At 49.2% G+C, this 19872-nt stretch overlaps 1 protein-coding gene across 1 annotated transcript; it reads left to right on the top strand.

Moving 5' to 3' along the window:
• The first annotated feature begins 60 nt into the window (after positions 1-60).
• COQ9 (coenzyme Q9) lies at positions 61-19796 on the top strand. Its single transcript, XM_038754476.1, has 9 exons — positions 61-135; positions 11365-11530; positions 12516-12651; positions 13608-13750; positions 14923-15007; positions 16335-16439; positions 17490-17645; positions 18211-18264; positions 19158-19796. Exons 1-9 carry the CDS (start codon positions 63-65, stop codon positions 19191-19193), a joined length of 954 nt encoding a protein of 317 aa, XP_038610404.1. The 5' UTR covers positions 61-62; the 3' UTR covers positions 19194-19796.
• The last annotated feature ends 76 nt before the right edge of the window (positions 19797-19872 follow it).

Genomic DNA, 19872 nt, shown 5'->3' with positions numbered 1-19872 from the left:
GCGTGGTGACGTCAGCCGGCGGCGCGGTGACGTCACCAGAGCCGGCGGTGCCCGCTTCCAAGATGGCGGCGGCGGCGGCAGCGGCGTCCCTGCGTAGGGCGGGCTGGAGGCTCCTGCGGCTGCGAGGCCGACCCGGTCAGGGGGCGATGGGGCCGGACCCCCTGAGGGGGATGGAGGAGGAGGAGGAGGAGGAGGAGCCCACGGCCAGGGCGGGGGCGGGGGGTCACCCTGGGGTCATCCTGGGGTCACCCTGAGGTCATCCTGGGGTCACCAACGGCAGGTGCCGAGGTGATGTCAAGGGCACTGGGCCTACCCCAGGGCACGACGCCTAAGGCCTGCCCCCTACGTGGCTCAGCCGAAAGAGCCCGGCCTTTGGAGTCAGAGGTCATGGGTTCAAATCCAGTCTCCCCCACCTGTCAGCTGGGTGACTTGGGGCAAGTCACTTCACTTCTCTGGGCCTCAGTTCCCTCATCTGGAAAATGGGGGTTACGACTGTGAGCCCCCCGAGGGACAACCTGATCACCTTGTAACCTCCCCAGCGCTTAGAACAGTGCTTTGCACGTAGCAAGGGGTTAATAAATGACATTATTGTTATTATTATTCAAATTCTGGCTCTGCCACTTGTCAGCTGTGTGACTTTGGGCAAGCACTTCACTTCTCTGTACCTCAGTTCCCTCATCTGTAAAATGGGGGTTACAACTGTGAGCCCCCCGAGGGACCACCTGATCACCTTGTAACCTCCCCAGCGCTTAGAACAGTGCTTTGCACGTAGCAAGCGCTTAATAAATGACGTTATTGTTATTGTTATTCAAATCCCAGCTCCGCCACTTGTCAGCTGTGTGACTTTGGGCAAGCACTTCACTTCTCTGGACCTCAGTTCCCTCATCTGTAAAATGGGGGTAACAACTGTGAGCCCCCCGAGGGACAACCTGATCACCTTGTAACCTCCCCAGCACTTAGAACAGTGCTTTGCACATAGTAAGTGCTTAATAAATGCCATTATTATTACCAAGGTGAGGTGCCAGAGTGAGGTCAAGGGCACTGGGCCCACCCCAGGGCACGACGCCTAAGGCCTTCCCCCTGCGTGGCTCAGCGGGAAGAGCCCGGGATTTGGAGTCAGAGGTCATGGGTTCAAATCCAGACTCCCCCAATTGTCAGCTGTGTGACTTTGGGCAAGTCACTTCACTTCTCTGGACCTCAGTTCCCTCATCTGTAAAATGGGGGTTAAGACTGTGAGCCCCCCCATGGGACAACCTGATCACCTTGTAACCTCCCCAGCGCTTAGAACAGTGCTTTGCACGTAGCAAGGGGTTAATAAATGACATTATTGTTATTATTATTCAAATTCTGGCTCTGCCACTTGTCAGCTGTGTGACTTTGGGCAAGCACTTCACTTCTCTGTACCTCAGTTCCCTCATCTGTAAAATGGGGGTTACAACTGTGAGCCCCCCAAGGGACCACCTGATCACCTTGTAACCTCCCCAGCGCTTAGAACAGTGCTCTGCACGTAGCAAGCGCTTAATAAATGACGTTATTGTTATTATTATTCAAATCCCAGCTCCGCCACTTGTCAGCTATGTGACTTTGGGCAAGTCACTTCACTTCTCTGGGCCTCAGTTACCTCATCTGGAAAATGGGGATTAAAACTGTGAGCCCCCCGAGGGATAACCTGATCACCTTGTAACCTCCCCAGCCCTTAGAACAGTGCTTTGTGCATAGTAAGCGCTTGGTAAATGTCATTATTATTACCAAGGTGAGGTGCCAAGGTGAAGTCAAGGGCACTGGGCCTACCCCAGGGCGCGACGCCTAAGGCCTGCCCCCTGCGTGGCTTGTGCTGACATCTAGGCTCAGTGAAAAGAGCACGGGCTTTGAAGTTAGAGGTCTTGGGTTCAAATCCAGGCTCCCCCAACTGTCAGCTGGGTGACTTGGGGCAAGTCACTTCACTTCTCTGGGCCTCAGTTCCCTCATCTGTAAAATGGGGGTTACGACTGTGAGCCCCCCGAGGGACAACCTGATCACCTTGTAACCTCCCCAGCGCTTAGAACAGTGCTTTGCACATAGCAAGTGCTTAATAAATGACATTATTGTTATTATTATTCAAATCCTGTCTCCGCCACTTGTCAGCTGTGTGACTTTGGGCAAGTCACTTCACTTCTCTGGGCCTCAGTTCCCTCATCTGGAAAATAGGGGTTACGACTGTGAGCCCCCCGAGGGACAACCTGATCACCTTGTAACCTCCCCAGCGCTTAGAACAGTGCTTTGCACATAGCAAGCGCTTAATAAATAACGTTATTGTTATTATTATTCAAATCCCGGCTCCGCCACTTGTCAGCTGTGTGACTTTGGGCAAGTCACTTCACTTCTCTGTACCTCAGTTCCCTCATCTGTAAAATGGGGGTTACGACTGTGAGCCCCCCGTGGGACAACCTGATCGCCTTGTAACCTCCCCAATGCTTAGATCAGTGCTTTGTGCATAGTAAGTGCTTGATAAATGCCATTATTATTACCAAGGTGAGGTCAAGGGCACTGGGCCTACCCCAGGGCACGACGCCTAAGGCCTGCCCCCTGCGTGGCTTGTGGTGACATCTAGGCTCAGTGAAAGGAGCACTGGCTTTGAAGTTAGAGGTCTTGGGTTCAAATCCAGCCTCCCCCAACTGTCAGCTGGGTGACTTGGGGCAAGTCACTTCACTTCTCTGGGCCTCAGTTACCTCATCTGTAAAATGGGGATTAAAACTGTGAGCCCCCCGAGGGACAACCTGATCACCTTGTAACCTCCCCAGCGCTTAGAACAGTGCTCTGCACGTAGCAAGTGCTTAATAAATGACGTTATTGTTATTATTATTCAAATCCCAGCTCCACCACTTGTCAGCTGTGTGACTTTGGGCAAGCACTTCACTTCTCTGGACCTCAGTTCCCTCATCTGTAAAATGGGAGTTACAACTGTGAGCCCCCCAAGGGACAATCTGATCACCTTGTAACCTCCCCAGCGCTTAGAACAGTGCTTTGCACGTAGCAAGCGCTTAATAAATGTTGTTATTATTATTATTATTCAAATCCCAGCTCCGCCACTTGTCAGCTGTGTGACTTTGGGCAAGTCACTTCACTTCTCTGGACCTCAGTTCCCTCATCTGTAAAATGGGGATGAAGAATGCGAGCCCCCCGTAGGACAACCTGATCACCTTGTAACCTCCCCAATGCTTAGAACAGTGCTTTGTGCATAGTAAGCACTTGATAAATGCCATTATTATTACCAAGGTGAGGTCAAGGGCACTGGGCCTACCCCAGGGCACGACGCCTAAGGCCCGCCCCCTGCGTTGCTTGTGCTGACATCTAGGCTCAGTGAAAAGAGCACTGGCTTTGAAGTTAGAGGTCATGGGTTCAAATCCAGGCTCCCCCAACTGTCAGCTGTGTGACTTGGGGCAAGTCACTTCACTTCTCTGTACCTCAGTTCCCTCATCTGTAAAATGGGGGTTACAACTGTGAGCCCCCCGAGGGACAACCTGATCACCTTGTAACCTCCCCAGCGCTTAGAACAGTGCTCTGCACGTAGCAAGCGCTTAATAAATGTCATTATTGTTATTATTATTCAAATCCCAGCTCCGCCACTTGTCAGCTGTGTGACTTTGGGCAAGTCACTTCACTTCTCTGGACCTCAGTTCCCTCATCTGTAAAATGGGGGTAACAACTGTGAGCCCCCCGAGGGACAACCTGATCACCTTGTAACCTCCCCAGCGCTTAGAACAGTGCTTTGCACGTAGCAAGGGCTTAATAAATAACGTTATTGTTATTATTATTCAAATCCCAGCTCCGCCACTTGTCAGCTGTGTGACTTTGGGCAAGTCACTTCACTTCCCTGGGCCTCAGTTACCTCATCTGGAAAATGGGGATTAAGACTGTGAGCCCCCCCGTGGGACAACCTGATCACCTTGTAACCTCCCCAGCGCTTAGAACAGTGCTTTGTGCATAGTAAGCGCTTGATAAATGCCATTATTATTACCAAGGTGAGGTGCCAAGGTGATGTCAAGGGCACTGGGCCCGCCCCAGGGCACGATGCCTAAGGCCTGCCCCCTGCGTGGCTTGTGCTGACATCTAGGCTCGGTGAAAAGAGCCCGGGCTTTGAAGTTAGAGGTCATGGGTTCAAATCCAGGCTCCCCCACCTGTCAGCTGGGTGACTTGGGGCAAGTCACTTCACTTCTCTGGACCTCAGTTCCCTCATCTGTAAAATGGGGGTTACAACTGTGAGCCCCCCGAGGGGCAACCTGATCACCTTGTAACCTCCCCAGCGCTTAGAACAGTGCTTTGCACATAGCAAGCACTTAATAAATGACATTATTGTTATTATTATTCAAATCCCAACTCTGCCACTTGTCAGCTATGTGACTTTGGGCAAGTCACTTCACTTCTCTGGGCCTCAGTTACCTCATCTGGAAATGGGGGTTAAGACTGTGAGCCCCCCATGGGACAACCTGATCACCTTGTAACCTCCCCAGCTCTTAGAACAGTGCTTTGCACATAGTAAGCGCTTAACAAATGCCATTATATTATATATATTATTAGTAGTAGTAAGCGCTTAATAAACGCCATTATTATTACCGAGGTGAGGTGCCAAGGTGAAGTCAAAGGCACTGGGCCTACCCCAGGGCACGACGCCTAAGTCCTGCCCCCTGCATGGCTCAGCGGAAAGAGCCCGGCCTTTGGAGTCAGAGGTCATGGGTTCAAATCCCAGCTCCGCCACTTGTCAGCTGTGTGACTTTGGGCAAGTCACTTCACTTCTCTGTGCCTCACCTCATCTGTAAAATGGGGATTAAAACTGTGAGCCCCCCGAGGGACAACCTGATCACCTTGTAACCTCCCCAGCACTTAGAACAGTGCTTTGCACATAGTAAGTGCTTAATAAATGCCATCATCAGTGGAAAGAGCCCAGGCTTTGGAGTCGGAGGTCATGGGTTCAAATCCCAGCTCCGCCACTTGTCAGCTGGGTGACTTTGGGCAAGTCACTTCACTTCTCTGGGCCTCAGTGACCTCGCCTGTCAAATGGGGATGAAGACTGAGCCCCCCATGGGACAACCTGATCACCTTGTTACCTCCCCGGCGCTTAGAACAGTGCTTTGTACATTGTAAGCGCTTAGTAAATGCCATTATTATTAATCAGAATGATGGCATTTGTTAAGCACTTACTATAGTAATAATAATGATGGCATTTGTTCAGCGCTTACTATGTGCAAACCACTGTTCTAGGCACTGGGGGGGATACAAGGTGATCAGGGTGGCCCACGTGGGGCTCACAGTCTCAATCCTGATTTTACAGGTGAGGTCACTGAGGCACAGAGAATAATAATAAAGGTATTTGTTAAGCGCTTACTATGTGCAAAGCACTGTTTTAAACTCTGGGGGGATACAAGGTGATCAGGTTGTCCCACGTGGGGCTCGCAGTCTCGATCCTCATTTTACAGATGAGGTCACTGAGGCACAGAGAAGTGAAGTGACTTGCCCGAAGTCACCCAGCTGACAATTGGCGGAGTCGGGATTTGATACGATTGAATGAAGAGTGGTGGAGTCGGAATTAGAACCCACGACCTCTGACTCCAAAGCCCGGGCTCTTTCCAATCAATCAATTAATCAATCAATGAATCGTATTGAGCGCTTACTGTGTGCAGAGCACTGTACTAAGCGCTTGGGAAGTACAAGTTGGCAACATATAGAGACAGTCCCTACCCAACAGTGGGCTCACAGTCTAAAAAAAAAAAAGCCATGCTGCTTCTCTGCAAGAAGGTGGTACAAGGTGATCACTTGTCTTCTTTGGGCAAGTCACTTAACTTCTCTGTGCCTCAGTTACCTCCTCTGGAAAATGGGGATTAATACTGTGAGCCCCACGTAGGACAACCTAAATACCTTGCATCCCCCCAGCACTTAGTGCTGTGCACATAGTGAGCGCTTAACAAATACCATTATTATTATTATCAGGTTGTCCCACGTGGGGCTCACAGTCTTCATCCCCATTTTCCAGCTGAGGTAACCGAGGCACAGAGAAGTTAAGTGACTTGCCCAAAGTCACATAGCTGACAAGTGGCAGAGCCGGGATTAGAACCCATGACCTCTGACTCCCAAGCTTGGGCTCTTTCCGCTGAGCCAACAATTATAGTATTTGTTAAACACTTAGGACAGTGTTCAGCACATAGTAAGAGCTTAACGCATACCGTTATTATTATTATTATCAACAAATACCATCATTATTTTTTATTATTACTATGTGCCAGGCACTGCAGTAAGCGCTGGTGCCGGGGTGCAAGCAAATCTGGTCCCTGTCCCACATGGGGCTCACAGTCTCAATCCTCATTTTACAGATGAGGGAACCGAGGCCCGGAGAATAATAATAATAATGGTATTAGTTAAGCGCTTTCTATGTGCCAAGCACTTTCCTAAGCACAGGTAGACACAGGGTAATCAGGGTGTCCCACATGGGGCTCACAGTCTTCATCCTCATTTTGCAGATGAGGGAACCGAGGCCCAGAGAATAATAATAACAATAATAATAATAATAATGGTATTAGTTAAGCACTTTCTGTGTGCCAAGCACTTTCCTAAGCACAGGTAGACACAAGGTAATCAGGTTGTCCCACATGGGGCTCACAGTCTTAATCCTCATTTTGCCGATGAGGGAACCAAGGCCCAGAGAATAATAATAATAATGATGGTATTAGTTAAGCGCTTTCTATGTGCCAAGCGCTTTTCTAAGCACAGGTAGACACCAGGTAATTAAAGTGACTAGCCCAAGGTCACAAGTGCTCTGCACACAGTGCTCAATAAATACGATTGAATGAATGAATGAGGCCCTAAAGACTAGGCCTAGGACTACCTGTATATATGTATATATTCCTTCCCTTCCCCACAGCACCTGTATATATGTATATATGTCTGTACATATTTATTACTCTATTTATTTTACTTGTACATATTTACTATTCTATTTATTTTATTTTGTTAATATGTTTTCTTTTGTTGTCTGTCCCCCCCCTTCTAGACCGTGAGCCCGCTGTTGGGTAGGGACCGTCTCTATATGTTGCCAACTTGTACTTCCCAAGCGCTTAGTACAGTGCTCTGCACACAGTAAGCGCTCAATAAATACGATTGAATGAATGAATGAAAGGTAATCAGGTTGTCCCACATGGGGCTCACAGTCTTCATCCTCATTTTGCAGGTGAGGGAACTGAGGCCCAGAGAATAATAATAATAATAATAATGACGGTATTAGTTAAGCACTTTCTATGTGCCAAGCACTTTTCTAAGCACAGGTAGACACAAGGTAATCAGGTTGTCCCACATGGGGCTCACAGTCTTCATCCTCATTTTGCAGATGAGGGAACCGAGGCCCAGAGAATAATAATAATAATAATAATAATAATAATAATAATGATGGTATTAGTTAAGCACTTTCTATGTGCCAAGAACTTTCCTAAGCACAGGTAGACACAAGGTAATCAGGTTGTCCCACATGGGGCTCACAGTCTTCTTCATCCTCATTTTGCAGATGAGGGAAATGAGGCCCAGAGAATAATAATAATAATGATGGTAGTTGTTAAGCACTTACTATGTGCCAAGCACTGTTCTAAGCACTGGGGTAGATACACAGTAATCAGGTTGTCCCACTATGGGGATCACAGTCTCAATCCCCATTTTACAGATGAGGGAACTGAGGCCCAGAGAATAATAATAATGGTATTTGTTAAGGACTTAATATGTGCCAAGCACTGTTCTAAGCGCTGGGGTAGACACAAGGTAATCAGGTTGTCCCACCTGGGGCTCACATTCTCAATCCTTACATGAGGGAACTGAGGCCCAGAGAATAATAATAATAATGATGGCATTTATTAAGCGCTTACTATGTGCAGAGCACTGTTCTAAGCGCTGGGGGGGATACAAGGTGATCAGGTTGTCCCACGTGGGGCTCACAGTCTTCATCCCCATTTTACAGATGAGGGAATTGAGGCTCAGAGAAGTTAAGTGACTTGCCCAAGGTCACACAGCAGACATATGGCAGTGTCGGGATACGAACCCATGACCTCTGACTCCAAAGCCTGTGCTTTTTTTCACTGAGCTGTGCTGCTGCTCTATGTCCAACCTGATTATCTTCTATCTGCACCAGTGCTTAGTACAGTGCCTGGCACCTATTCATTCATTCATTCATTCAATCATATTTATTGAACGCTTACTGTGTGCAGAGCACTGTACTAAGCGCTTGGAAAGTACAAGACAGCAACAAAGAGAGACAATCCCTGCTCACAACGGGCTCACTGTCTAGAGGAGGGGCAACAGACATCAATACAAGTAAAGGGGGATCAATGTAAACAGAATTAAAAGCTATATACGGAGCCCGGGCTTTGGGGTCAGAGGTCATGGGTTCCAATCCCAGCTCCGCCACTTGTCAGCTGTGTGACTTTGGGCAGGTCACAACTTCTCTGGGCCTCAGTTGCCTCATTTGTAAAATGGGGATTAAGACCGTGAGCCCCATGTGGGACAACCTGATTACCTTGTATCCCCCCAGGGCTTAGAGCAGTGCTTGGCACATAGAAGCGCTTGATAAATCCTATCATAATAATTATTATTATTATTATTAACTCTCCCGCCTCCTGACAGCAAGGACACCAACGATGGGGTTGGACCCCGCCTTGCATCTGGAGGTCCGAACAGGAAGGAGCTGAGCACACAGAGGGCTGTTAGCAAGAGGAATCCCAAGCCCACCGGCTCACTCAATCAATCAATCGTATTTATTGAGTGCTTACTATGTGCAGAGCACTGTACTAAGTGCTTGGGAAGTACAAATTGGCAACACATAGAGACAGTCCCTACCCAACAGTGGGCTCGCAGTCTAAAAGGGGGAGACGGAGAATAAAACCAAACATACTAACAAAATAAAATAAATAGGATAGATATGTACAAGTAAAATAAATAAATAAATAGAGTAATAAATATGTACAAGCATATATACATATATACAGGTGCTGTGGGGAAGGGAAGGAGGTAAGATGGGGGGATGGAGAGGGGGACGAGGGGGAGAGGAAGGAAGGGGCTCAGTGTGGGAAGGCCTCCTGGAGGAGGTGAGCTCTCAGCAGGGCCTTGAAGGGAGGAAGAGAGCTAGCTTGGCAGATGGGCAGAGGGAGGGCTCGAGTTTAGGGGTCTTTAGTTGCCAGCCCCTTGCCAGACTCCAAGCACTTCAACCACGGCAAGCCCACGACCCCTCAGCCGGGCCTAGTGATAATGACAGTATTTGTTAAGCCCTTACTCCGTGCCATGCACTGTTCATTCGTTCATTCAATCGTATTTATTGAGCGCTTACTGTGTGCAGAGCACTGGACTGAGCGCTTGGGAAGTCCGAGTTGGCAACACACAGAGACGGTCCCTCCCCAACAACGGGCCCACAGTCTAGAAGGGGGAGACAGACAACAAAACAAGGTGTCAAATCATCAGTTTGTACATATTTATTTACATACATTTTTATTTGCACATCTTTATTACTCTGTTTTACTTGTAGCTATTTATTCTGCTTATTTTATTTTGTTAATATGTTTTGTTTTGTCGTCTGTCTCCGCCTCCTAGGCTGTGAGCCCGCTGTTGGGTAGGGACCGTCTCTAGATGTTGCCAACGTTGTACTTCCCAAGCGCTTCGTCCAGTGCTCTGCACACAGTAAGCGCTCAATAAATACGATTGAATGAACGAAGGAATGAATCAGAATAAATAGAAGTAGAGCTAGATGCACATCATGAACAAAATAAATAGAATCGTAAATATGTACAAGTAAAATAGAGTAATAAATCTGTACAAGCATATATACAGGTGTTGTGGGGAGGGGAAGGAGGTAGGGCGGGGAGGGAAGAGGAGAGGAAAAAGGGGGCTCAGTGTGGGAAGGCCTCCTGGAGGCGGTGAGCTCTCAGTAGGGCTTTGAAGGGAGGAAGAGAGCTAGCTTGGCGGATGGGCAGAGGGAGGACATTCCAGGCCCGGGGGATGACGTGGGCCGGGGGTCGACAGCGGGACAGGCGAGAACGAGGTACAGTGAGGAGGTTAGCGGCGGCAGAGGAGCGGAGGGTGCGGGCTGGGCTGGAGAAGGAGAGAAGGGAGGGGAGGTAGGAGGGGGCGAGGTGATGGACAGCCTTGAAGCCGAGAGTGGGGAGTTTTTGCCTGATGCGTAGGTTGACTAGTAGCCACTGGACATTTTTGAGGAGGGGAGTAACATGCCCAGAGCGTTTCTGCACAAAGATGATCCGGGCAGCAGCGTGAAGTATAGACTGAAGTGGGGAGAGACAGGAGGATGGGAGATCAGAGAGGAGGCTGATGCAGTAATCCAGTTGGGATAGGATGAGAGATTGAACCAGCAGGGTAGCGGTTTGGATGGAGAGGAAAGGGCGGATCTTGGCGATGTTGCGGAGGTGAGACCGGCGGGTTTTGGTGACGGATTGGATGTCAGGGGTGAACGAGAGAGCGGAGTCGAGGATGACACCAAGGTTGCGGGTTTGTGAGACGGGAAGGATGGTAGTGCCGTCTACAGTGACGGGAAAGTCCGGGATAGAGCAGGGTTTGGGAGGGAAGATAAGGAGTTCAGTCTTGAACATACTGAGTTTTAGATGGCGGGTAGCACTCTAAGCACTCAGATACAAAGTAATCAGATTGGACACAGGCCCTACCTCACATGGGGCTCACAGTCTTAATCCCCATTTTTCAGATGAGGTAAATGAGGTACAGAAAAATTAAGTGACTTGGCCAAGGTCACACAGCAGACAAGGGAGCCGGTATTTGAACCCACGTCCTCTGTCTTGCAAGTCTGGCTCTCACCCTAAGCCATGGGATGGCACAGGGGAGCCTCTTTGGGAGACTTTTAAATTCCAACTCACTGTGGGTGTGGGGCTGGCCATTTTTCACGCGTAGTGAAAAATGTAAGATACAGTACAGTGCTAAATGCGTAGTGCAGTGGACATACTAGGCACTCAGTAAATTCCACTGATTGATTTCCCAGAAAAAATGAGATGCCGAAATGATTCCCTTCGCCCTCACCTCCCTCGCCACCACCCAACCATCCTCTTTAGGTAATATTTATTACTGAACCAGTCACCTTCCGGCAGTCTCTTGGTACGTAAAGTATTTTATAGATTCTTCGACTAAGTGAGATTTTGATCTCTTTGGGGAATGCAGCAGGTTAATGAGGACGCTGATCATTTTATAGTGGGACTAGAACCGTATATCTTAAGTAGAGTGACGGGGCTGATTTTTGGATGAGAGTTAGGATTTAGGAACCGACGGCTCTCGGAATGATCCGGCGGGCTCTCTTGCCCGTCCTTAGTTCTGAAGAACTGATCGCTGTGCTTTCCATTGCAGTGGCCTGGTGTCAGTTGCCTGTGACATCACGTGCCTTTCAGGCTTCAGTGCAGTTGAGGGCCTCAGATGAACAGAAATATCATCCACCACCTTCTTCTGCTCAGCAATCGTCTGAGTCACAGGCAACGGAAGACTCTGATCCGGGGTCCCCGCGCTCTCGTCCCAGGTAAGGCCTCTTTCATTTTGGTTCTGGTTTCCGTCCCTGGATAGACAGAGCCTTCCCGGGTTGCAGACGAACCGGGTGGCAAGAAAATCGTACAGAATATCAACTGTAAATCTGGGTTCAAGTTTGCATGTGTGCAATCTCTCCCCCTCGTCCCCCTCTCCGTCCCCCCGATCTTACCTCCTTCCCTTCTCCGCAGCGCCTGTATATATGTGTATATATACACATATACAATCAATCAATCAATCAATCAATCAGCATGCCCTAGTGGAAAGAGGCCGGGCCTGGGAATCGGAGGATCTGGGTTCCAGATCCTCAGTCTGGGTCCCAGACTGAGCCCCTTCCTTCCTCTCCCCCTTCGTCCCCCTCTCCATCCCCCCCATCTTACCTCCTTCCCTTCCCCACAGCACCTGTATATATGTATATATGTTTGTACATATTTATTACTCTATTTATTTTACCTGTACATATCTATTCTATTTATTTTATTTTCTTAGTATGTTTGGTTTTGTTCTCTGTCTCCCCCTTTTAGACTGTGAGCCAACTGTCGGGTAGGGACTGTCTCTATATGTTGCCAACTTGTACTTCCCAAGCGCTTCGTACAGTGCTCTGCACACAGTAAGCACTCAATAAATACGATTGATTGATTGATTGTTGACTAATTGGAAGGGAGCAGTTTGTGAGAATTTAACTCTGTTGGTGATGGGGCAGGTTAGAGGGATTGAGGTCTCCTTGCTGATCTCGATGGTGCCAAGACGTATAGAACATCAGTGCTGGTGGAAAAGAGAACTTGGTGCTGTGCACAATCCTGTGATGAAACAACCCAGGTTTTGAGAGGAGCCGTGGGGCTGGTGAGCAGATGGGGCTGAAAAAAGCTACCCCTCGCTCAATCAATCAATCAGCTCAACTATTTTCACTCGCTCTTTGGGACCCAAATCAGACCTTGCTTTGTCAATCGCGGCCGTGTCTTGCCGGTCCTCGGTTTCAGGTACACAGATCAAGGCGGGGAAGAGGAGGAGGACCACGAGAGCGAGGAGCAACTGCAGCATCGGATCCTAACGGCAGCCTTGGAGTTTGTGCCCTCTCATGGCTGGACCGCGGAAGCCATTGCCGAAGGGGCCCAGGTACGTTCAGCGCTTAGAACACTGCTTTGCACATGGTAAGCACTTAACAAATGCCATCATCATTATTATTATTATGTTTACAGAGGCAGATTGGGGTGAACTGGGTAATTGCCCAAACAGCCTGGAAAGCAGCAAGGAGATAATAATAGTAATAATAGTGATAATAATGGAATTGATTTAGTGCTTTCTAGTCGTCAAGCACTGTTCTAAGCGCTAGGATATTATTCTATTAATTTATTTATTACTCTATGTATTTATTTATTACTCTATTTATTTATTTATTACTCTATTTATTTATTTTACTTGTGCATATCTATTCTATTTGTTTTATTTTGTTAGTATGTTCGGTTTTGTTCTCTGTCTCTCCCTTTTAGACTGTGAGCCCACTGTTGGGTAGGGACTGTCTCTACATGTTGCCAACTTATACTTCCCAAGAGATTAGTACAGTGCTCTGCACACAGTAAGTGCTCAATAAATACGATTGATTGATTGATTGATAGGATAGGTACGAGTTAATCAGAGGGGATACAGTTCCTGTCTCACATGGGACTCTCAGTACAAACAGGAAGAAGAACAGCTGTTTATTTAATCCCCGTTTTATAGATGAGGAAACTGATGACTGGAGAAGTGAAGTGACTTGTCCAAGGTCACGTAGCAGACAGGTGGCAGTCGGGATTAGAACCCAGGTCCTCTCTCCTAGGCCCATGCTCTATCCACTAGGCCACGCTGCTTCTCGTGAGAAAACAGAAAGAAAATGGGACTTTCAGCCATGGGACCAGGTTTCTTGGTAAAGGACAACTTGGGTGGATTTTGGGAACTCTTTTCTCTGGACTGTTAAAAGCGACAAGAATCCATCTGGAATCTCCCCCTCTCCTCCCAAAAGCCTTCTCTCCCTACCTCCGAGTCTTCCCACTTTTTCTCCGTCTCTTTCTCTCTCCCTCTCCGCTCTGTTACAGTCCCTGGGCCTCTCTAGTGCAGCAGCTGGCGTATTTGGGGCTGACGGAAGCGAATTGATCCTGCACTTTGTGTCCCAGTGCAACTCCCAACTCACCCAACTGATGGAGGAGAAACACAAGCTGGTCCAACTGGGCCAAGCCGAGTGAGTGGACGATAGGGTGGCAACGGTCCAAGGGGCAGTTGTGGCGGGGCCTCGGCTTCCCAGCCCATCCCGGGAGCGGGGGGAGTTCAACAGAGAAGTATTATTCATTTACTTAAATATCTGCCTCCCCCTCTAGACTGGAAACTCGTTGTGGGCAGGGAACATGTTGACCATCTCTGTTGTAATGTACTTTCCCCAAAACTCCGTACAGTGTTGCACACATAGTAAGCGCTCAGTAAATACCATTGATGTTGATGATGATTGACGCTGAGCATAATCACCAATATCAGAATTAATAGGAGTTTGAGTGAACTGGGTAATTGCCCAAACAGCCTGGAAAGCAGCAAGGAGATAATAATAGTAATAATAGGAGTTTGAGTGACTGCAGGATGTGCAATTTTTTTTTTACCAAGAGAGTGTCTCACAGCACTCAGTCATATTTATTGAGCTCCTATTGCATGCAAAGACTGTACTAAGCGCCTGGGAGAGTACAATGTAACAGACAGATTCCCTGCCCACAGCGAGCTTACAGCCTAAGCATGGCCCCCTTCGTACAATGCCCCTCAAAATGTCATTGCAGGGCAGTGGGGGAAAGGTGCGGGAACGTAACTGGCTGACTTCTGGTCGGGTTGGGAGGGGCCAGAGAATAGGTAGCGGCTGAAGAGGTGAGTGATGAAACCTCACTCATTTCTGGTGCCCGCGCCTTAAGCCACCCAAAGCTTGGGTCACCCAAGTTGCTGCCTGTAGGTAATAATTTTTATTTTTTAATCATATTGGTTAAGCGCTTACTATGTGCCAGGCACTATAGTAAGCTCTGGGGTAGATACAAGCTAACTGGACACAGTCCACGTCCCACATGGGATTTACAGTCTTCATCCCCACTTCATCCCTCAAAGAGGCACTGAGAAAGTGAAGTGGCTTACCCCAAAGTCACATCGCAAACAAGTGGCTGAGCCGAGGTTAGGACTTTTCGCGAGACATCTTTGTTGAGTCCCAGCCACCAGGAAACCTGTCCTGAGAGGGGTAGCCTCAGGATCCAGCTGTTGGCCCCTTTAACCAGGCCATAATTATATTTGGATTGAGCCACTCCTACCCCGTGACTGGGCAGATCAGCGTAGCTCCAAACAGGCTCCACGTTCGTAAGATCCAAGGTTTTCTTTTCCCTCTTCCAGGAAGATGAAGACAGACCAGTTCCTGAGGGAGGTGGTGGAAACCAGACTGAGAATGCTGATCCCGTACATCGAACACTGGCCTCGGGTACCATGTCCACATCCATTCCGCTGATAGATCCTATTTGTAGTGGCCCCGCAAATAACACGAATCATCTTGGAGCGCAAGAATTTTCCCCAAATTAAGTCACTGAGGCGAGCCCCAGTTAATGTGTGAAACCCAGGTCTGCTGATTTCAGGGGGCTCACACAGTCCAAGGTCCCTCTCTTGCTCTCACTCCCCCCAGGGCTACCTGGGGATGTAAGCATGAAAACAGCTTCAGGCATTAGCTTGTGTCCTGAGCTCTGGGGTAGGGGAAGACTGGGGCCTTGAAAGAAATTTAATCATGGTCAGTTAGAGGAAACAGCAGGAAGGGAAGCCTAGGTGGTGAAAGACCCTGGTTTGGGGAAGGCAGCTGTCTGTGGGAGCAGAATTCCCAGCATGGGGACTATTTCCACAACATCCACCTCCTCACTCCGTGGTTTAAGAGGGGCCTGCAGGCAATTTGTGGAAAATTCAGCCCGGGTTAGGGCCTCTAGAAAAATGACCCCTGCTTCAAACAGTGCTCTGCATACAGTAAGCATTCATCTGCCAGTGATTGATTGATTGATTGATTGAATTGCCTCCTTTGAAGGTCAAATAATACTACTTCAGTGCTCAGAAGAGTGCTTGGCATATAGTAAGCACTTAACAAGCACAATAATCATTATTATTACTGAACCTTCTTCTCCCCTGGGCTTGGAGTGGGCAGTGGTTATGCTCTCTGTGACTGAGAGAACTAGCCCCTGGCTTCAAATTTAAAACACCTTTGTCCTCTCCTCAGAAATGAACATGCTCTTCAAAGAGTGAATTGAGCTCATTACTGTTAAGTGAGCTCTTTTCCTCTTCCGTCATGTTGTTGGGCTCCACCTGGGCTCTCCCAGGTCCCGAAGCTTCAAACCTGCAGCAAGTCATTCACGGTGCTAAATCCACTCTCGTCGCTGTAGCATTCGGTTGGTTTGAGGGCTGGCAGTGGTATCGAGGCCTTTCCAATGTCTGTCTGAGGAGGCTTTTGCCTCACAGATGAAGCATCCACAGGCCAAGGGTTAGTCCTTGGTGCAGCTCTTGAAGAGACCAACAATGACTCTCCCTTTCCTTATGCTGCTTCTCTGAGGCCGTGGATTCTCGGTTTACCCTGCACTGGACAGTCAGGTGTATTGAGGTCACCCACTAAGTTGCTAGGTAGTGGTTTAAGAGAACACTTGGAGAAAATAGCAGTGAATGGGGGACAAAAGCCCCCCCAAAACTCAGTTGCTACATAATCCTTTTGTCTAGGAATAACAAAATGGCAATCCTAATCCAGTAATGGTGTTTGTCCCCTTCTGTTCTCCCCTCAGGCCCTCAGCATCCTCCTGCTCCCTCCGAACATCCCAGCCAGCCTGAACCTCCTAACCAGCATGGTGGATGATATGTGGCACTATGCTGGAGATCAGTCCACTGATGTAAGTGTCAGCAACAGGCCCCTGCCTCCCCTCACTCTTTCCTCCCCCCGGCTTTGAGCAGCGACCCCAGGTTAGCCACGGCGCTCCATCGGACACTGGGGAATCTCTGCCCTGAGACTAAGAATAGTGTCCAGAGCACTTGAATCGATTTTCACACAAGACAGGCGGGGCCATTCCCTTGCTAGGGAAGAGGGGAAACTGAGGCCCAGAGGGGCCCGGGCTTGCCTAAGGACATTCTGGGCACCAGCAAGTTTTAATTCTCAGCCCGACCTCCTCTCCGCCCACTTTGTCAGTCCCCCTTCTCAGCAGACCGAGTCAGGGCCCCGAAGGTCCTGATTCGGCAAACTGCCTCCGTAGGACCACGCTCTCCTCGGCGTCCCGAGATTCAGATTCTGCTGTAGGATCTGACTGTTTTTCTTTACTGCCACTGACTCCATTAGCTCCACTGCCAAAAAAGAACTCCGGAGAGACTCCCAGGGCTTTAAAAAGAACTCCTCTTCCCCTGGCCCGCCTCCTCCTCCTCCGCTGAGGGATCATCAAGCCCCTTTAAGGCAGCCCCCAGCAAAGCGTTAGCCTCGTTAAAGTCACCATCTTTCTGGCAGGAAATAAAAAGAAGTTACTTATACCATCGTAAAAGCGATTAATAAGTGATGGTGTGCCCTGGAATCCAGGGCCGGGAGGTGGGGGAACAGGCTCCCCCCGTGGTCGTAACAAATTGCTTTAATAAACTGTCCCCACCCCCTCCTCAAGTGGGACTATACCACCAACCGCGTCGGGAGGAAAATGAAATTGGAAATCAAAAGAAATTAAAGGAATAAAACACCAAGCAGCTGAGACAGTAGTTTGGAGAGGGGCACACAGGGACGGGCCCTTCCTTCCCAAGTCAGAAAGTTGCTGAGGATGTCTGAGCTGGGTGATCTTTCCCGGGACCCTCCAACTTCCCTATTTGCCGGCCAGGCTTAATGTCCCCCTGAAGCAGGGGGACCAGGGCTCAGTCAGGGCCGGGATCTATCCCGGCCGTGACCGTCTCCCGGCTTTGAACCCGCGTAGATTAACTGGTACACGCGCCGCGCGGTGCTGGCCGGCATCTACAACACGACCGAGCTGGTCATGATGCAGGACACGTCCCCCGATTTCGAGGATACCTGGAATTTCTTGGAAAACCGGATCAGGGATGCGATGGCCATGGGTCACACAGCTCAACAGGTACACCTTGGTCCTGGCCTTTTGGAAATGGCCGCGGGGGGAGCAGGGAGGGAAACGTGGACCCAAAGAGCCCTGGTGTTGAAAGTCCTTAATCTCCCTCTGGTCCTGGGGGCCGGGACTCCGGCCTGGGAGGTGGTCACTGTTTTTAATTTTTATTGTGTTTGTTAAGCGCTTTCTATGTGCCAGGCACTGTTCTAAGTGCTGAGGTAGATATAATAGGTTGGACACAGTCCCTGTCCCACATGGGGCTCACAGTCTTAATCCCCATTTTACGTATGAGGTAACTGAGGCACAGAGAAGTTTAAGTGACTTGCCCAGGGTCGCACAGCAGACGAGTGGCAGAGCTGGGATTAGAACCCAGGTCCTTCTGATTCCCAGGCCCATGCTCTACCCATTAGGCCATGCCGTTTCTCCAAATGGAGAGTCCACTTGGAGAGATAAGCCACCCAGAGATGGCCGTAGACCGCACCAGGCTGGGCAGGGACCTGCTCGATTCTTCCATCCGAGGGTCCAAGCTAGCCTGAAGCTATTCCAGCTCAGCTCCTCTTCTCCCTGACTTTCACAGGTCAAGTCCACCGGGGAGGCCCTTGTCCAGGGAATGATGGGAGCAGCCGTGACCGTGAGTATTCCTGGGAGCTTCAGTCTGTGGGATCGGTAACGGTCCGACTCAGTTATCCTGGCGGGTTGCCCTTAGCCTGTTTCTGGGTCTCTCACCGACTCCAGATCTCCCTGATCTACCTCCTTTCCTTCTTCAGTGTTCCTCCGAGGCAGGTTCCAGGGGTCACGTCTCTCTCTTTTGAGTGGTCCGTGGTATTTTCCAAGCCACAGCTCCCTTTCATGAGCCGAGAAAAGGGGTAGCCAAACTGGTTGGTGAGCCACATGTGGCTCCCAACACTCTGGGTGGCTGAGGCATATTTATTTTCTAGTTCAGCCTTTCGCCGCTGCTCTCACCCGCTCCCCCTGTTCACCGCTCCGGGTAAAAGGACTGTCTTGATCAGCAACCCTGGATCATGTTACTTTTCAGTGGTTCTTCAGCTCATTAGGCTTGCCCATCCTTGGCTTAGATACTATAAGTGGCTCTGTAACTGACCTTAAGGAAAACAGATGGTCAGGGATTCAGCCCTCCGTTCTCGCTGGCCCATGTTCTCCTTTTCCTTCACTCCTCCCTATGCCAAACAACAACTTGAATGTTAATTTGCAGCATCCATGGCTGCAAATTTCTTGTCACATGACGCCACAGTCAGAGAGGCAAGCGGAAATGGCACCAGTCTGACAAATAGCAAAGGGCCGCTTGGAACGGCTAAGGTCCGATAGGTAAGGCTCTGTGGGTTATACATCATCAGTCTTTGTTGCCCACCAATTCAAGTCACCATTGAACTGGAAGGACAATTACATTTGTACGGACAGTCTCAGGGCAGTCCGACTGGTGTCTCCCTTTCCACGAGCACATTTCCCAGTCCACGAAAGGGCTCTCACATTGCCATCCATCTGTTTCCATCCCCTTTGCACCAGCTCAAGAACCTGACCGGCCTGAATCAGCGCCGATGAGGAGAGAGAAGGAAGGAGTTCACTGCGCCGTGAAAGAAAAGTGAAGGAATTAGTTGTCCGGGATTACCACGGACACTCGATTGAAGCATCCAAAGGCCACTGATGCTCTCTGACTTTGTGGCCAAGCCAAACCTTGCACTGTGGCTACAGTGTTAGGTAATTAGAATTTGAATAGACTGTCCAAACCAAGGCTACCCAATACCTTCGATCACCCTCCCATTTAACTGTCCATTCACCTCAGGAACATGACGACGTATTTCCCAGAAGCACTTTCAGGGGCCTATAAATTGATGACAACGATATAATCGCAGCCTAGTGCCAGTAGCGGCTGTCATTGTCTGACTACGTCCCAAAGACCACGATATAGAATCCTTTAGTGGTGATGCCACTATGAGATTTCACCCATTGCCCTGATTCTCGGTCCCGCCGTCTGTGATACCACCTGGGTTTTCAGGGAGTTCTCCAGATAGCGGCTTTGCCCATCCGACCCAGGTGTATGATCTTGGGCCCTGTGGTTGTTATTCGTGTTGAGTCCACCCAGATTTGGCAGTTTGCGAATTGAGACTGTGTAAAAATGATAATAAAGATTCCCATCTGAAGTGATTCTCTGTTGTCATGGGTAACAGGCCCAGGATAGTAGTAGTAATAATAATAATAATAATGATGGCATTTATTAAGC

The sequence above is a fragment of the Tachyglossus aculeatus genome, chromosome 11 (genome assembly GCF_015852505.1).
Source record: "Tachyglossus aculeatus isolate mTacAcu1 chromosome 11, mTacAcu1.pri, whole genome shotgun sequence".
In the NCBI taxonomy this organism is placed as follows: Eukaryota; Metazoa; Chordata; class Mammalia; order Monotremata; family Tachyglossidae; genus Tachyglossus; species Tachyglossus aculeatus.
Note: the sequence above shows the minus strand (reverse complement) of the source record. Positions and strands in the feature narration are given on the sequence as shown.